At 48.2% G+C, this 19,248-nt stretch overlaps 1 protein-coding gene across 5 annotated transcripts in view; it reads right to left on the reverse strand.

Annotated features, from left to right (window-relative positions):
* Positions 1-2,469: 2,469 nt before the first annotated feature.
* Positions 2,470-19,248, reverse strand: part of septin9b (septin 9b) — a 61,637-nt gene continuing 44,858 nt past the window's right edge. For all 5 annotated transcript variants that reach the window (XM_076294050.1, XM_076294041.1, XM_076294059.1 and 2 more), the window contains 9 exons: positions 18,900-19,085; positions 15,771-15,899; positions 15,548-15,629; positions 15,323-15,460; positions 10,338-10,455; positions 7,751-7,846; positions 7,341-7,437; positions 3,866-3,917; positions 2,470-3,733 (listed from right to left, as the gene is read on the reverse strand). In XM_076294050.1, coding sequence (XP_076150165.1) covers positions 3,577-3,733; positions 3,866-3,917; positions 7,341-7,437; positions 7,751-7,846; positions 10,338-10,455; positions 15,323-15,460; positions 15,548-15,629; positions 15,771-15,899; positions 18,900-19,085 — 1,055 coding nt within the window. In that variant the 3' untranslated portion in view covers positions 2,470-3,576. The remainder of the gene's footprint in view (positions 3,734-3,865; positions 3,918-7,340; positions 7,438-7,750; positions 7,847-10,337; positions 10,456-15,322; positions 15,461-15,547; positions 15,630-15,770; positions 15,900-18,899; positions 19,086-19,248) is intronic.

The following is a 19,248-nucleotide window of genomic DNA, read 5'->3' on the forward strand; positions in this document are numbered from 1 at the left end:
TTATAGTTCTTACCTTTTGTCTTGTTCTTGTTGGCGTCAGCTGTTAAAATCTGCCTAGAAAGCTGATGCAGGCGCTGAATGCGTGTCTCTACATCTAACAATGACTCCTCAACCTTTTCCTCCATCTCTTCCACCCACTTCTGTGTGATGTCTGCCAAATTATACTCATCCTGCTGAGCCTCAGCCAGGTCCTCGACTTCGAGATCATTATGGAAAAAAGAGAAGGCTGGTTGGGTCAAGGCAGCTCCTTCACTATGGGCTAAATGCTGCAAATGATCCACTGCTGCAGGATACCAATTCGAACCATCAAACGACCTTCAAAAAGTGAGCTAGTGGCTAAATCACATTAATTTAGCATACTGAGGACTTCACCTGAAAAGTGGCAAGCTGCCGCTTTTGAAATTGATGTCAAAGAGCAGTAGGTAGGAGTGTTCATGGAGGGCTCCACCTTATACAGTAAATAGGCCACACTCACCAGTGTCCTGGAGCCAATGGAGGACGGTGCTCAGGTGCTCTGTCTTATCAAAGTTGGAAAGAAAGAAGGCTTTAATGAAGGAGCGCGCAAGCTCGCGCCTCTTGCTCATGTCCTTGTGCGGCGCGTCTTCGTCGTCTTCATGGTCGGCCTCCTCCTCGGCCTGTACCACAGCGGCTAGATGAAGGCGCTGTACAGCACTGTTCACGCTATTGAGGATGACCTCAAGTCTGCCAGCCACCTCCTGGAATATCAAAATGCACTCCCATAACTGACTGTGAAACAAATTAATGAAAACTAGTTTAGACTCATTATAGAGCAATAGAGTCCACAATCAAATGCACTTTCTGTCAATTTCAGCAAAATCCCAAGGCATCGATTCCTGAACATACCCTGCACCATTCTACTGTAGCCTGATTAGCACGCAGACCAAAGGTTCGTATGGGTATTCCCAGGCTAGCAACATTCCTTTTGATGCTGAAATATTTGGACATTTGTCCAGCACTTTGTATTCAACTCGCTTATAAAGATGTAGGCCTACCAACATAGGCTAACCACAGTGAGTTATACATAAAATATATTTTAGTGTTAAACTGATATCCCAGTGAAATTATTTTTTGGAAACAAATAGGCCTACATGTTTGTTTGTTTTTTCGTTTGGAAAGAAAGTAACTTACCGCTTTGGCTCGTGTCAGCTTTGCCGACTCTATAGTCTGCAACACTAGCTGTACGGAGTCAGGTAATTCTAGAGGATCAGATTTTATATCACTCAACATTAAATCTACGTCCATTTTTGGTAATCAGTTAACTAGCTAATTTCAAAACAAGACAATAAATAAACCGCGGGACTGACTGGCACGGACATGCTTCCATTCTCCAGACAGAAATAATGGTTAGACAGCGTCATAATTAAAAAGCGTTCTAAGGTCAATGGATCAATCCAGAGCTCTGTTCTAGAATCCTTGGTTTTTACGGTAGGCTAAATTTTTATTCAGTTCTGATGAACTTACCCTACATTTTTACAATGCAACATATAAATTAGATGTAACAAAAGCCTCCTTATTAGCAGTGTATACAAATTTGTATGAATATTTCCATCAATATGAGATAAAATTGCTTGTACCTAACTTGTAGCTTGTAACCTATAGGCTCACAGCAAGTTATGTAGGCCTACAGTATAGACCAATGAATATCTGTCTGTTTTGTATGGTTTTCACCTGTAACACCTAAATTGATTGAAACAATTTAGGCATTTATATTTTATTTTCAAAAAATATATCGAAGATAATTCTGCAAAGTTAAAATAACAATAAAATAGCCATCTTTATTTCTTTGTATAATAACATATCAAAGATATGTTGTATTACTGTATGTCAGAACAAATATCACAATATGTAGACTATACAACATTAAACAGGAGACATATGTTCTTTTACCTTCAAAATATGACTTTATGTTGATGATGTGATAGCATTCAATGACAACTTTAAAAGCGTAAACAGGGATTCTCTAAAGGCTATAATAGCATAGGCTAGCCTACAGGTTTGACATGACAATGTGTGAAATGAACACAGGATTTTTAACAACCTCATTCAGAAAAAAGGACTAACTTGTTTTGAGTGACATGAGTGAAATGTGTGGTCGTGTCATTTCATTTTCAAGTCGCTGTTCTGTCTGCCTGGTTGTGAGCATGTCTGTGTGCTTTACCCCATGCATCTAGGAGATTAAAGGCTCTGTTTTCTATGTTTACATAAAAATGAATTCAATAACAAATGAGCTGCAGATCAAGCCAGGGATGCTACTGTCAGACATAAATAATGGAACAGCACGAGGCGAGGTACAAAAAGATAGCAACACCCACAAACTCTAACTAGTACAGTATGATGGGATGTGTGCATGTATACCACATGTACAGTATGCGTCGGCTTTGGTTTGTGTGTGTGAGAGAGAGAGATTTTTTAAGGGATGCCACCAACAAATGTGGGCATACATTTGAATCTAATACAATGACGTATAAATATTTATTAAATCATAAATCAATTCTATATACCTGTTTCTCTTAAGAACAAAAAGAACATTTATTTGGTTTACATGGAGTACAGTAGGCAAAGGGGAATTAATAGTCCAATATGTATTATGCCCACAGTCCTCAAAAACAACCTACACATCAATAATAACAAGATCAGTAACAACAACACAAACACAACATAGAGGGATGGGTATCATGGGCAGAGGAAACCACAACAGAAAAAAAGGGGGGGGGGGGGGATCGTGGCAGCTCCACACTCATCTGTAACGGACAGAGCAGAGGAGTCTGTTTCTGCCAACACTAGACCACACACTGCCACACAGCACAGCACTGAACAACTACAGACTCAGATCCTACTTTATAAAAAAAAAGAAAAAAGAATCATGTGCAAACTGTGAGGTTGATATTTTTGGGAATATATATTATATACTGTATTTATATATACTGTTTGGTACAGGATATACATGTCTTGGACCACATGGTTGTACTCTAGCAATAACCTTGCCACAGTTGCACTTTACTCTTTTAACCTCTCAATATAACAGTTAATTTTCTGTCAGCTGTCAGACTGATATCATATCACTTCTTAATCACTCTGTGTTTGTAAACATTAAATTGGCAATGACGGACGGACAATAAGAGTGGCACTGGTAACACTACATGTGTAAGTGGTTGGCACTCCCTTGTACAAATTTCCATCAGGGCTTCAGCCATAATGGACATGGATGGAAATAAGACAAAAGGTCCAGAGACTGAGACACACATTTATTATACAAGACAAAGTAAGGGACCAAGGGGTTTGCTCTTAACTTCTGGAGGAAAATTAAATGGCACACATACGAGGAACAGATAACGAGGCCCCAAAAAAAATACTTCTGATTGAAACACTTAAGATATGATTAAATGACGTTTTTAAATGTGGAAGAACATGACTGTTTTGTATGGGGAGTCCACAGCCTCCCTGGAGTGCATTGTTAGGGGACGTGAGGGAGATCTGGCTGAGACAGTGGACAGTTGGCCAGAAGAGGGCTTCGTCGGGTTTTCGGGATAGGTGGACAGGCTAACAGACGGATGTCTACATCTCGTGGGACAGCACCTCAGGACCCGGGACACCATTGGCCTGCAGGGCAGGCTGACCGTTGGGTTGTGTGTTGTTTTCGTTGAGCCGACGAACCCGGTACATCTCATAATGGATGCTGCTGGTGATGTCCTTTAAGTTCTGCATGTGGGTCCTGGATAAAAATAAACAAAATGTAGTAAACAAAAAGAGCACCAAGTGCCAATTATGAGATAATGAACACTATGCAAAAAATCTAAACCAACCAAAAACATTAACGAGTTACTCAGGGAAATGAGCCAATTACCTGATTAGCAGATCACGCAAGTAGGCAAACTCGCAGTGCGCAATATTCTCAACTGTAAAAAGAACAAAAATAATCTCAGTTAGGCAATATGGCAAGGAAATGACATTCACATTTTGAACCTGACCTGATCCATAAATATGCCATTTTAAAGGACCCTTTTTAAGTGCATTTGGCAGAAGCTGAAGCCAAACCTTCTGGCCAGCAAGTCAATGGGTATAATGTCAAAGAAAATATTCTTTTAAAAAGATGGAAATGTGAACTTGGGACAGTGGGGAGAGATGGGCACTTTTGCCATGTCAATGAAGCCAAATGCTCTTGCCAACAAGCCAATGAGAATGATCAAGGAAAGCTGACTTTTAACTAGATGAAAATGTACACACAGCTTGAGTGAATGGAGAGAGGTGCCAAGCCCAGAGTGATATCACAGAAACTAAACTAAGCATGAAAAGTCGAACGACAGTTAGCTCAAGAGCTGCTCGACATTTAGTTGAAATGCATCTTCTTGTGTAATCCAACCACTTAGTGAACATCACAATGCTGATGGAAACCTGACTGAACAGTTAAAAACACTGTGATTCTCCTCATGACCACAAGAGGGCAATGTAGTAGCACGCAAGCCCAGGATGACAGAACCTATCTTGACGGCTGCAGCGAGCAAGCAGTTCCTTTACCCTAGGATTACAACAGCCACTTCAAGTCACATAATATATTAAAAAACCTCTTATAAAGAAGGCTGAAAGCTTAACAAATTCTCCATGACAATTTTGCGGGAGGCTAAAAGTGGGGGAACACGTGTATGAATTATAGATTATGTCAGGTTCACAAATGAGAAGAGTAGCGCTCTTTATGTGACTGCGGCGAGCAGGCGCTTTGAAATTCCGGCACAGGAAATTAAATTCTATTTGAGCGCTGTGAGGGGGAGCTGAGGGTGCCATGGAGGCCCACCAAGTGAAGAGGCACACACACATACACACACACACACACACACACACATACACACACACACACACACACGCTGATTAGCAGGGCTGCTTCTACTCATCCAGCACTATGCACTGGCTCAGCTGATGACAGAGTAACAACACTATGCATTTCAGTACTCTCTCTCTCACAAACACACACACACACACACACACACAATAAACCGTCTGGTAGCATCATGAAAGGTGGATCCTATAATGGATTTTCAATTGGACTCAGTTGGTCAGAACGTCACACACAGCAAAAACAAGGGTGGCATATACATGTGGCAATAATGGCTTTGATAATGTACATCTCATACATCATCGTCCGTTTAATGAACTAGCTAGCGCGTGTTCGAAACATCCACATTAGAGCCGAGAGAGAGAGAGAGAGAGAGAGAGAGAGAAAGAAAGAAAGAAAGAAAGAAAGAGAAGAGAAAAAGAAAGAAAGAAAGAAAGAAAGAAAGAAAGAAAGAGAGATGAGAATGTTTTCCTATCTCCCTTTCTCTAATGATTGGCTTGCTGGTTTCCTGTCAGCCAAGATGAGTCATGGCGGCGGCCGCAGTGGGAAGCAGCGTGCCTCAGATCACACGGCAACGTTCAGAGAGAGAGAGAGAGAGAGAGAGAGAGAGAGAGAAAGAGAGAGATGAAAGAAAAGAGAAGGGAGAGATGGAGGGAAATGGCTGGGAGGGAGGAGAGGACAGTGGAGTGGAGCGGAGCGGAACTCCGCCTGGGAACGCGAGGCCCACAGGCGCTCTCCTTCACTGGCCGCTCTTCCAAATTTATCGTGGCGCTTGCCGGCGACGTGCACAGCAGTGCGCTCCCACCTACCGAGTCACACACTCTACTATGTGCACAGGAATAGCAGCATTGTTTCCTGTGCTGCCTCCTCTGCCCTTCCCACCACCGCTTCTATTTTGTGCTCCCCGCGTCTCTAAATGTGTCTCTTTGCTAATGGGGCCTTTCCAAGCCGCTTGGCTGTTTGCGGAGATTCACGCAGAGCTCTGCACTACGCTGCACTCCTCGGTGAAATGTGGCTGCAGACTCGTGTTTGATCAGGGCTATTTCACCGCACGGCACATTCCACACGCTAACCAATTGTGCCTGGAACGTTCTACAATTCTTGGGAGCGGTGGGGGAGGGAGGGAAGGGGGGTTGCTTCAGGGAAGTGTGAGAGTAGCACGGCAGCACACACACACACACACACACACACACACACACACAAGATGATGTCATCCTACTACAGGGGCTTAAAGCACACATTGGAGTCCACAGCGCAGTGTTATTAAGACGGTGGGACACTCTAAGCTTTATGACTGCGAGGCCGATGGACACTGGGCTGTGGCCAAACCAGACACGGTGACATTCCGGCTTGGCGGCTCTGCTCTGCTCGGCTCTGCTCTGCTCTGCTCGGCTCTGCTCTGCCTGGGCTGTTGACCGATCCCACTGCTCTGCTCTCTCCCACAGGATGAGCCAAGACCCCACAGCCCCCCCCCCCCCCCCCCCACTCCTCTCCTCACAGCCCCCCCCCCCCCACTCCTCTCCTCACAGCCCCCCCCAATCCACTCCTCTCCTCACAGCCCCCCCCAATCCACTCCTCTCCTCACAGCCCCCCCCCCCACTCCTCTCCTCACAGCCCCCCCCCCCCACTCCTCTCCTCACAGCCCCCCCAATCCACTCCTCTCCTCACAGCCCCCCCCAATCCACTCCTCTCCTCACAGCCCCCCCCAATCCACTCCTCTCCTCACAGCCCCCCCCCCCAATCCACTCCTCTCCTCACAGCCCCCCCCCCCCCCCCCAATCCACTCCTCTCAGCTCCTGGCAGTGGCACAGTAGTCAAGATGGGCCACAGGCCTGTGTGCACTCAATCTGTCACTCTCATGCGTGCCTCACTCCTTCCTTTCTTCCATTGTAACTGTCTCTCTCTCTCTCTCTCTCTCTGTCTCCCCCTCTCTATCTCTGTCTCCCCCTCTCTATCTCTCTCTCTCTCTGTGTCTCCCCCCTCTCTCTCTCTCTCTCTCTCCCCCTCTCTCTGTCTCTCTCTCTGTATCTCTGCCTGTCTGCAACTCTTCATTTCTCCATGATGTCATGCGGTTGGACTGCAGTGTGAGCCTCCTGGGTTCATCTGAAGCCCTAAACCCCTCTGGATGCAGTAAAGAGGAGGCTGTGGAGGTAGAGAGGGCTCTGGATGCAGTAAAGAGGAGGCTGTGGAGGTAGAGAGGGCTCTGGATGCAGTAAAGAGGAGGCTGTGGAGGTAGAGAGGCCTCTGGATGCAGTAAAGAGGAGGCTGTGGAGGTAGAGAGGCCTCTGGATGCAGCAGGTCACGTGGGTCTAAATCAGCCAGACATTTTGAAATGTGTGCTGGCAACTGCCTATCAGATCCTTTACCCTAAACACTGCCAAATCTCTAAATCTTTGACTTCACATCTCTTTGTATCAATCTGTGTGTGTGTGTGTGTGTGTGTGTGTGTGTGTGTGTGTCTGTGTGTGTGTGTGTGTGTGTGTAGGGTTACCTTCTATGGTCCCCCACTTTGTTTTCCTTCCTAGAAGCTTCTTCCCGTTGACCTGGTACTCCTGGTCACTCCCCACCACAGCAAACGGGATCATCTCCTGATAGACCCATATACACAGAGCACACATACAGAGGCATTATAACCAAGTCTATTGTGCACATAAGACCATGCTAGTTTTAAGCTTTTTATAAAAAATAAACAAAAATCAATCCAATACATATGGTTCATTGTTTATCTTGTTCAACAGTCACATTATTTATATTACTAATGATTCATTTGGCAGCTTACAGTACCATATGATTCATTTGACATATTTTCTAGCATACTCCAACTGCAGTATGTTTTGAACGTGTTCCAACACAGGGGATGTGCGTGTGTGTGTGTGTGTGTGTGTGTGTGTGTGTGCTCACTCTGATCTTCTCGTTGATCATCCTGTCCTCGGCGTCCTCGTCAAACTCCTTCTGGGGGTAGACATCAATCCCGTTGGCGCTCAGGTCTTCTCTGATCTGCGCACAGGAGAGTGCCAAATCGCCTTGTTATCAGAAGCTAATCTCAAACAGAGGTCCATCTCAGTCATGTATATGGCAGCCGGGGAAAAAGCAACCGCAACTGAACATGGGTGACCTCCAAGACCACCATTTCCTCAGATGCCTGTCCATGTGCGGGGGGACACGCACGCACGCCACAGGAATCGGGAAGGTGTAGAAGAGAAGGGTCCAGCCCTTAAGACAAACACGCCTGACCGGCTGAGGACAGCAACTCGTGGAAAAAGGATGGACGAAGACAGACTCTCTGAGGGCGTATGATGGTGGCCCCTTGCAGCAGGGGATGACAGCAGTGATAACAATGTCTCTGGAGGTCAGTGTCAGGCAAGGTTACTCACCACTTTCTCAAAACAAACCCAAATGTACAAAGCGCAGCAGATTGGCCGCGTCCCAGAGAAATGTCCTGCTCCCTTTCCCGTAGATTAGTGTTTTTTCCCCGACTGATTCAGGGATGCTAAAATAAGTGCACTCCACGCAGCAAGGATGAGAGGCCCTCGTTTTGAACACAACAAAAACGCCTACAGGCTTTCCCAACAGATCATTTCCTGTGACAGTGAAATGAACAGGGTAAAAGCCTACAAACAGCTCTGGAGACCTTAATTCAATAAACAGACCGTGAATCGAAAGGACTTTGGCCCTCATGACAAGCAACACACTCTTCAAACAATACTCAAAACACATATATGGCACTGACTCCCTAGCCATCACTGGAACGGTCATCATCTGTGCCGCGGAGCCTTGCAGCTGCAGGGGCTTTGAACAGCCTCTCCTTCTCCACTCACACGCCTCCACAGCGACGGCCAGAGCAAGGACAGAGGGAGATCTCTGCCAGCGCCGAGCGCTAAATGAATGGCCAAGCCTCGGCTACGGCTGCCCATTCCTCCCCACAATAAAGACCGCTTTTATTTCTTTTTTTAAACCACTGTGTATACTTCTGGAGGCCTTGAATCAAGGCAAATAAACTGAGAGGAGAGCATACAGGCTCACGTTGGCTCAGCGGAGCAGTGAGGAAAGCAGAAGGAGCTACCCCACCGTGACATTGATGTGACCTTGACTCAGAGAGCACTCTGCTGCTGCTCCTTTCTCATGTCTGTCTGCTGCAGGGCTTGGGGAGCTGAGGAGGCATCACAGAGAGAGAGAGAGAGAGAGAGAGGGAGAGAAAGAGAGAGAGAGAGAGAGAGAGAGAGAGAAAGAGAGAGAGAGAGAGAGAGAGAGAGAGAGAGGGGAGAGAGGGAGAGAGAGAGAATCCCCCATGCCAGGGTCACTTCTGCCCCGCGGAGCCAAGCCAAACAGCCAGCAGCGAGCCCGCCAGGCCTGAGACTCTCCCGCTGCTCGGCGTTTGTGCTCATTGGCCCCGGCCAGCGAGGAACACGGAGGAAACGGTAGCCAAGGCGCCCAGCGGGCTTCCTCAGGATGCCAGAATGTGGGACATACTTGTCAGTTCCCCTGCACTATCACACACAAACAAACACACACACACACACACACACACGCGGGCCACAGTGTGGGGGTGGTGGTGGGGGGAGGGTCATCCAATCAAAACAGTGATGTCGGTGTTTGAGGACACTAAAGCCTCATGTCAATGCACTAGTGCCCCAGAAGCAGAAGCTGGGAGGGGGATTGGTGCCCTGTGGCCCGCTGGACCTGTGCTCTCCCCCGGCCCACCACGGCGTCCAGCCTCATTCCTCCCAAAATCCCCCTCCTGTTATTTCATCAGGCCTTATATAAGGCTCCCCTCCCTGGCACATAAACCACACTGTGAGAGAGGCGCTAAATCACTAGCATCTGGTACCGAAGCCAATTAGCCTGTTAAAAACATCACCCCTTTTTTTTGCCTCCCATTCACTCAACAATTCAATTACAAGCTACTTAGCAGCTCCGTTTGAAAGGGGTGGAGTGCATCTGAAGGCAGAGCACGGGCCTCCGACAACAGCACCTCCAGATGTCTGGCCCTTTTGTTTGGAGTTCACGGCCGGCCTGTCTTACCTACCGGAGCGATCCTGCCCCCCGTGCCCTGTAAACATCTCCTGCCAGCCTGTGAAGTGGCTGCCAGCTCGGGAGCCAAAAGGAAAACATCCCTGCACTCGCTGCCCTGCCCTGTTTACACGCACGAAGGCGGGGGACGTGTTTTCCTCGCTTGCACGAAGGCAGCGGAACTATTCTGCACAAACTGCAGGAGCAGGCCAACAGGCTGCACCGAACAAAATTGCAAAAGAGGTGAAAACATTTTTGGGAAGGCTTTTCAAAGTGACGTTCTTTTGGACTTTTTTTTAGCCTTTATTAGACAGAGCAGTGAAGAGAGAGAACAGGACATGAGTAGGAGACTAAATCAAGGGGAGTGGGTTTGGGAAAGGGGCCCGTGGGAACTGAGCACGTTCATTCCCACGGAAAAGGCTTCTTGAGCAGCTGGAAAAATGAGAACGCCATTTAGAGAGAGGTGATGGCTGCTCACCTTCTGTTTGAAGTAGTCCCTCTCCTCTAAGGTCAGCGTGTCTGCTTTCGCGATGACGGGGACGATGTTGACCACTTTGCTGAGGTGCCTCATGAACTCCACGTCAATGGGTCTTAGGCTGGAAAAAAAAACAACAAAGAAACGAGAGTCACACAAAAGGGAGCCAAATCAGTAGCAGTGCAGTTATTTTTGTCAGCATTTTCTCTCTCCAAAACAAGGCCACTCGAGTTTGGGAGGCGACGGGACTGAAAATACCCCGAAGGCTTTGTGTGATGACCGACTCAAACACTAGAGGGCAGCAGAGCCCAGCGTCGTGCCCCAGCATGCCGCTCTGGGTGGTTGTTTATCAGCGGATTGTGGTGTTGTTGGCCATTAGAAAGGTCAGACAAACTAGAGCAGATCTGGTCACGCAGCTGCAGGTCACCCCAGTGGGAGGTTTGCTCATGTGCACCAGCGAGCTCGTAAACGCACACCGCAATACTCCCACTTTAAAGTGGAACAAATGCAGAGGACTTGCTCACGGCCTAATTTTGAGGAGATTAACTTGATAATTATGCTTTTTTGGATGACTCCTTCCTTCGTGCATGTGCATGTGTGTGTGTGTGTGTGTGTGTGTGTGTGTGTGTGTGTGTGTGGCACCACACACCACTGTTAAGGCAATGGAAGCCCTCGCTGTGTTTTACAAACATGGCCGCTCTCCATCTGTTGTGTCAGCGGCTCACTCGCGCTGCTGTCTGCAGTCAGTCAGTCCGAGTGCTCTCTCCTGGAAGGGCCGCTGGTAAGTGCTCTTATTTTCCTCCTGTTCTCCAACCCCCCCCCCCCCTCCAATTACTCTGGTGAGGTCATGCGTCAGCGTGAAGAGCTGCTGCTGCTGCTGCTGCACCAAGATGCTCACTCGCGAGCGCCAGGCCTGAGATGCCTCTGCCCTTAACCAAACACTGCTATTTCCTCCACAGCGATGTGTTAAACATGCACAGATGCACATAAACCAAGAGTTTCTTCACACATATGCACACAGGCAGATGACAAATAAAGGAACACGCACGCACGCAAGCATGCAGAAACACACGCACACATAACACAAAGCCCCCCTCTCTCTTTCTCTCACACACACACACACGCACACACACACATAACACAATGCTCCCTCTCTCTTTACTTATCTCTCTCTCTCACACATTCACATTCACAGACACACACACACACACACACACAGAGACACACATACACATATACACACAATGCCACGCATCACATGCCAACGCAGGCGGGGGTTTCCAAGGGCCCAGGGCCCATTCTGGAGTCGTTGTTGGAGGTCACATGAGCCCGGGGGGGGCTGCATGCGGGGGCAGAGTGTCCTCAGCTGCACGAGCTCAGACCCACGCCAAACACATGTGCCATCACCGCACAACACGTGTGAACATACAAGCACACACACACGCCTCATGCCCTCTGCCACACATACGCTTGTGTGTGTGTGTGTGTGTGCGTGTGTATAAGCTACAGATAATGACACACAAGGTTAATGAGCAGAGCAGTAAAGCTAACGGAGGTGTGATGGAGGTCAGTGGCAACCCACGTCACAGGAGACCGTCTCAGCATGGTGTGAGTTCAGCTGCCGTGTCATCCAGTGTTCGAATTACCCCGTCGTTTCCGGGGGGGCCCACTTGGGAGGGGGGGTGAAATCTATGACATTATGAAATTCAGCCTAATAACAAAGGCTACTGTCGATTCAACATCCAATAGATTATAATAAGCAGGGTAGCCAGTTTATTCAAATGAAATATATGACATTATGAAATTCAGCCTAATAACAAAGGCTATTGCCAAAACTGAAAAAACTGAAAGTTAACACAAAACAGCTGTCTTTATCACATCTCGGCTAAGCCTACTGGAGATAGTCCCAAAGTGGCCTATGGTCTCTTTCTGGGCATTTTTTCCCGTTTTCCATGCAGTTGATGGACGATGCCCAGCCTTGAGCCATGATTTCACGAATGCCTAGAGTTGAACTGGACCAGGGGAGGCGCATTGATGCTCAGAAAAAGAAGCGCATTTAAGCATCGCTCCCTTAAATGATTTCTGGCTTTGTCATCAATGTCATTAAGCGCAGAGAATCCTCTCGCATTCTGCCGAAGTAGGCTAGGTAAAAACGTGTTGCCCTTCCCTTGCCCCTTGCATTTTAAAGTCCCGATACTCCTCGACATTCCTTTTAACTTTTTCCACTGCTGCTAATTGCTCAATCGCTGACAACGCTCTAGCAAAATTAATAACAACTCGATTCAGAGGAGGGTGAGATCGGACAGGACAGGGGGCTATTATGCGGAGCAGTGCCCCTGCAGTCTGTGGGGGAAATACACATTGCAACCAACGGGGAAAATGTAGATTATCATAGTTACGGGTTGGCAACTTGACAATGAATGAGTGGGCCCCCTCTGACAGTGATTTCGAGCAGAACTAGTAGTGCCCTGAACTAAGGGGGCTGGGCACTACCGGGCCCTATGGTAATTCGAACACTGGTGTCATCCCAACCCCACGATGTGAACTCGGACAGAAGAATCCACTGGCATGGTGGTGATAAACAAGTGGGAGAGCACTCAGCGTGGCAGACGCTTCGGTCATTTCATCAGTCACCCTAAAGCCACCCAGAGACGTGCCCAATGGGACTAATGACCATTGCAGCTGTTGAACTGCAGACACGCCACGGAGCTCAGCTCACGAGGACACCCAAGTGGGAGGTGGTCACTTAGACTCCCCCAGGTCATTAACGCCGACAGATTGTTCCAAAAGCTCGAGCGAAGCTACTCTACCCATGCATTTGTGAGATCGTTTTCAACCCACTTCTAGTTTATAGCAAGGCGCTAGGCCCAAATGCTGACACAGAGGTTGGTAATGATAGGTTCTGATGGGTTGATGCACAGGAAAACCCTTGGGCCAACGGCTATGAAAACACACATCCCCCATGTTACATGGCAGGCCAGGCTTACTGGGTTACTTAATATTCAGGTCAGCTTAATCATTTTTATAAGAGATGTCCTCATCAAGGAAGTGGGGCTCCAGAGCGAGAGAGGCAGAAACACGGCTTTGGCATGGCATCACGCTAATTGGTAACAGGCCCCCAAGCCTTTCATGAAGCAAACTGAAATCGGAAAGAGGAAAAGAATAATGGCACTCTTTGGTTTTGTAGCCGTTGTTCCAGAACGTTCTGCGAGCGGGGAGCCAGGTTCCTCCTACCGCAGTACAAAAAAGGGGGAGGTGGGGGGGTGTTTTGGACTACAAGGGAGTTGGGAGGAGTCTGAGCAGAACATTCTGCTTGTTTGTCAAATCCTGATTTCAAAGGCCAGGCAGGCAGTGGTAGTCACTCAGTGGCAGTGAGTCAGGTCTGTGGAATGGCACCTTTATGAATGATTGATGTGAGAAGCGTCTGTGTTAGCACCAGACTTTATGCATGAATCGCTCTATTTTATTTTCCTTTTTCAATCTGCCCTCGATAGTATCAGAGTGGAACATCCTGTTTCCATCTCAGAGCTGTGTTTGACATGTCAGGTCCCAGAGGGAGAGCAGAGGCAGGCAGCAGGCGGAGCAGGGGAAGGAGGGAGGGATGGAGGGATGAATGGATAAATGGAATGATAGGTGGATGAATGGATGGAATGGAAGCAGGAAAGAAGCAGAGGTGCACTGTGCCCTAGCTGAACTTAAAGTGACTTAAGACCGGCCACACAGCAGTAAAGTCTCTCTCTCTCTCTCCACACACACACACACACACACACACACACACACACACACACACACACACACACACACACACACACACACACACACACACACACACACACACACACACACACACACACACACACACACACACACACACACACACACACACACACACACACTTTTGTCAGGCAACAGCTGTGGCATGAGGTAGAAAATATAGGGGGCCATATCCAGTGACACATGCAGCTCTCACACAAAGAGACTTACTCATGGAGAAGGATTTCTAACCTAATCAAACACACACACACACACACACACACACACACACACACACACACACACACACACACACACACACACACACACGCACACGCACACGCACACACTGAGGTCATGGAGCTTGTTATGGCCATATGTTCAGGAGTATGTTTGTGTGTGTTGGCTGTGTGTGTGAGAGAGGCGGAAGAACAGTGCAATACAGGTCCTGAAAGAAACAACCTGCTGAACTTTGCACACATGCACACACACACACACACGCACGCACGCACGCACGCACGCACGCACGCACGCACGCACGGCATCCAGCTGGGCTCAAAAGACACAGACGAAAGCCTGTCTTCTTAGCCCTGAGGCAAACGCAAGGCAACATTTCACACCATATTATTCAGCCACCATCTTCAGCTTCTCAACAAGCAGTTCTCCAAATGTTAGAACCGTTTAGTCACGTTACGGTTCCCCCCTCTTCCTTGCCACTGTGTGACTACGATAGAAAAGGTCTTTGTGTTGAATATGGCCAACGCACACGGACTCTACAGTAGGAACTTTGTGAGGTGCTGGTCACGGGATTCGTGATATGAAAAACAGAGTGAGAGGCCAGCAGGCCCAAACGTTATCTCTTAAACCATCGTGGCATCTGAGCACCCAGAGTGTGCGGTCTCCCTCGGTTTTTCATGTGATATCAACAGTCACTGCGCAGTGTTACGGACGACAGGCCGGGTGGAGGACAGCTACACACACACACACACACACACACACACACAGAGAGTCCAGCTGCCCCCTGCCTGAGGTGTGAGAGTGAACTAACGGCCAGATGACCTCTCCTCAGGTATGGCCTTTATGGAACATTGACATCGAAGAGGAGAAATGCCTGTACGGGGATAGAATGACCATGGCCTAAGACTGTGGCCTGGCAATTCTGTGACGAAGCACAGACGTTATCTATGTATTTGTGTGTGTGTGTGTGTGTGTGTGTGTGTGTGTGTGTCGCTCACCAGTGCCCTGTGGGTGGGATGAAGTATATGCAGCAGTGCACTCTGGAGTCAGGGATGCGCTTCTTCCGGTTGATGTTGATCTCCTCCTGCAGATACTGCTCGTACTGGTCATTGATGAACTTCATGATGGGCTGCCAGCTGCGGGGCACATGGGAAATGGAGTTCAACAACAAGCACTGACAAATGGAAATGAATGGCATGGCTGGTGCAGAAGACTACACTAACCAGTTCTCATTGTTGATCTGGTCCCCAAAGCCCGGAGTGTCGATTACCGTAAGTTTCATCCTCACGCCCTTTTCTTCAATGTCTACATTAAAAGTCAACAGAACAGATTGGGTCAGCAGACAGACCTTCTTAGCTACTGTATGTTAGCAGACATAGTGTCCTGCATAGCTCTGCATTTTCAGTGGTCAGCGGTCTTAATCTTTAAAGAAGCTCTGTAGCGTACCGTGACTGATGGACTTGATCTCAATGGTCTTTGGGATCCTCTCCTCCTCTGTGGTCAGCACTGATTTGCGGCTGACTTTGGACTTGAACAGGGTGTTCATCAGGGTGGACTTGCCCAGACCACTCTGTCCTGCTCAGGGACGGAGGGCATTAGTTCAGACACAGAAATAGAAACGGCAAAGCCATCAGAGACTGGGAGGAGGCTGCACACAGCACAAAAAGTGTGTGTCCACGACTCCACACTGACCACTACCATCAACCACAGACAGCCAAGCGTACAGCACGCGCACACACACACACACAGAGACACAGGCACACAGACACATACACAGACACATACACAGACACACACACAGACACACAGACACATACACGGACACAGACACACAGACACCTGTACTTCTGCAGTAGTGCCATGTACCTAAGAGGAGCACAATAGCTCTACAGACAGTAGCCCTATACACACACACACACACACACACACACACACACACAGGCACCACATCAAAACCACTGCTGGCTTTCAGCATGTGTACTTATCAAGCATGAGAGGGCAGGGTCAGGCAAGGGTCAGCCCCGCTTGTAACCCACTCACAGATGGGCAAGCCACACATCCACACACACACACACACACACACACACACACACACACACACACACACACACACACACACAATGACAGAGCACCAGGCGCCAGCCATGAAAGACCTCAGTGTTGCTCCCGGTGGGAGAGGAGCAGAGAGCCACACGGTTCACCTCCCCGCTGACATCCATCACCGGCCCTCCAACAAAGGGCAGCTGGACACCGGCCAGCTCGTTTAGCAGCCAGGCTAACCGTGGCTAACGACGGACACCATACATTAAATGAACGAGCACTTCAGAAAGTGCTTACACTGGGGTCCCCGCCCGAGCACCAGAGCTCCACATTTCTCTTCCCTTGCGCCGCGGAAAAACACTTTGAATTGGATGAATTGTTTTTCAGCGGCGCCTATTCACTCGAAATAACACGAGCGTGCTGAGAGCGAAACGCTACGCCGAGGGTGAATGCGCTCGCTCTGCTACTCAGACCGAGATGTCGGGAGGCTGCAGGTGTCCCGAGCTCTCTCCGCGCGCGAGCTCCCTGAGGGAGAAGAGAGCCATTCATTATTGTGTGGTCAGGATGACTTCATTCCCACCGGTGCTTTGAAATCCATCAAGAGCTGCAAATCTGCACTGCGAACCAGCACTGAAGAGAGGGAGAGAGAGAGGGAGGGAGGGAGGGAGAGAGAGGGGGGGGGGAGGGGAGTCAAGAAAGAAAAAGAGTCTTGTGTGACAGCGCAGCAGGCTGATCTACAGGCGATGTGATGTGTGGGATGTAGCATCTCCGAGGCATCCGGATGCATCAGATCCCCTTCAGATGTGAGCTGTCATGAGACCACTCACTCGGACACTAACTATGGGGTACAAAGACCACTCACTCGGACACTATGGGGTACGAGCTGTCATGAGTCCACTTACTCGGACACTATGGACTACAAAGACCACCGGCACCACACAAAGCCTTACATGCGACCTCCCGTGCTTACAGCACTCTACATCTGTAATGGCAGCGCCTCATAAAGCTGGAGTTCATTACTGCCCTTTTTAATGTGTCACAGTGGCCCAGGGGAACAACAGAAGCTCTAGCCCTCGCCAGCGCTTTGCTTCTCAACTGGACTTGCACGACAGTCCACAACCATCGTCACCAATACATAGTGCCAGCAGCTGACTATGCGTTGTGTAGCCACTGTGGTGCTGAGGGCTGTGTGTGTGTGTAAGTTATATGTCTAAATTTGTTTCCAAGAAGTGTATCCGCACAGTAGGTTTATCCAGCTTGCCAGAAATCATTAAGTTGAATCTTCTTTTGTCTGACTCTCTCTCCTGTGGGCCGTCTCCACAAAAAGTACACACACCATAGTGGCATGCCACAACAGACGTGCTTAGAAGGTGTAAGATAAACAAACAGTCAAGCTAGAACATGTTAACAATTCATCTCTGCAAGCCTCAGGGTACACACATGACTTTGAGTTTCCTAATTAAGGATATGCTGCTAACGAGCAAACACAAAGTCAGCACACCATACCAAACCAACCACTGTGAAGACGGAAAAAGAGCAAAGCAACGCCTTCTCTCTGCACAACAGGCATGGCAGTTACACTCAACACCAACCACATGGTGGAAACAGGACATCTGTGTCTCCAGCGCACAATCGGCTCAGTAGCTTTGGGAAATACATACTGTCAACTTTGAAAACGTCACTAACAGACCTTATTGCCAACGCAATAGATTCAGTGGGTGCTCTGAGGTCCTGATGGGTTTACAAGCGCAGTGTGTACTCTGGCTAGTTGAGCAACATACGTGTTCATTTGTGCAACCCACTGCAAGATGGCACACGCTCTGTTGTGTGCGCCAGGAAAAACACAGAGATAGTGATGTTGTCTATATCAGACACACAAAGTCAACTGGGCAATAAATCTACCGCCCCTCTTTCTGTAACACTGCTATTAAAGAAAGACAGATATTTTGTGTGTGTGTGTGTGTCTGTGTGTATACAGTGTGTGTGTGTGTGTGTGTGTGTGTGTTTGTGTGTGTACACATGTGTGTGTGTGTGTGTGTGTTTTATTGCTGATAAACACTGGTGCTGGTCCAATATAGCCCCAGGTCAGAGAGCTCTCTCTACATTACAGAAATGCCCACTTCACCAGTGACACCAAAACAAGAACCAGTTAAACGGCATTTAATGTGCTCTGCACTGATTAAATTTGAACGGCTCGGTTTCACTTCAGAGGCCGAGGGGCTCAGGCTGCTGTGGCAGAGCACTTATTCACTCAGAATCGCTTTAGGTTCCTGTCTGAGGGCATGCCCACACACACACACAGAAACACACACACAGAGAAACACAGACACACACACAGACACACACACAGACACACACACAATCTGGATCTTGCATAAAAAAATACAATCATCATTTGTTTATCATCATAGCTTTGATCAAAAAATGTCTACATTAACCTTGAAGTGAGACTCTTTATGTGTCTTTATACCATTCTGTCCAATCAGAATGAGTCTTGAGTTGGACAGTCCCATGCACAAGTCACAAAAGACTCACCGACAACCATGATATTGAGCTCAAAGCCCTGCTTCATGGCCTTCCTCCTCATCTGCTCCAGGATGGCATCGATGCCCACATAGCTGAAGTCTGTGCCAGGCTTGCCCCCCTGTGCAGCAGGTGCATGCTGGGGCATCTTTGCTGAGTCCGACATAGTCCCGTAGAAGCTTGTGATGACCTCTGGCCCTGATGACACACCACAAGAACAGAACATTCAGCTTTCAGCCACACCAACGAGTCAAATTAGCTTGGGACTCCTCAGTACTAATAACCACTAATTACTTTAAGATGTTTCTGGTGCACTGACGTGACCAGAATATGTAGTTTCCCTGAGCTAAGTAGACAGAGA

Source organism: Alosa pseudoharengus, unplaced genomic scaffold (genome assembly GCF_046254945.1).
Source record: "Alosa pseudoharengus isolate Yale_2024_CS ecotype anadromous, Long Island Sound unplaced genomic scaffold, YU_APseudo_1.1 YU_APseudo_1.1_scf_1, whole genome shotgun sequence".
NCBI classification, from domain to species: Eukaryota; Metazoa; Chordata; class Actinopteri; order Clupeiformes; family Clupeidae; genus Alosa; species Alosa pseudoharengus.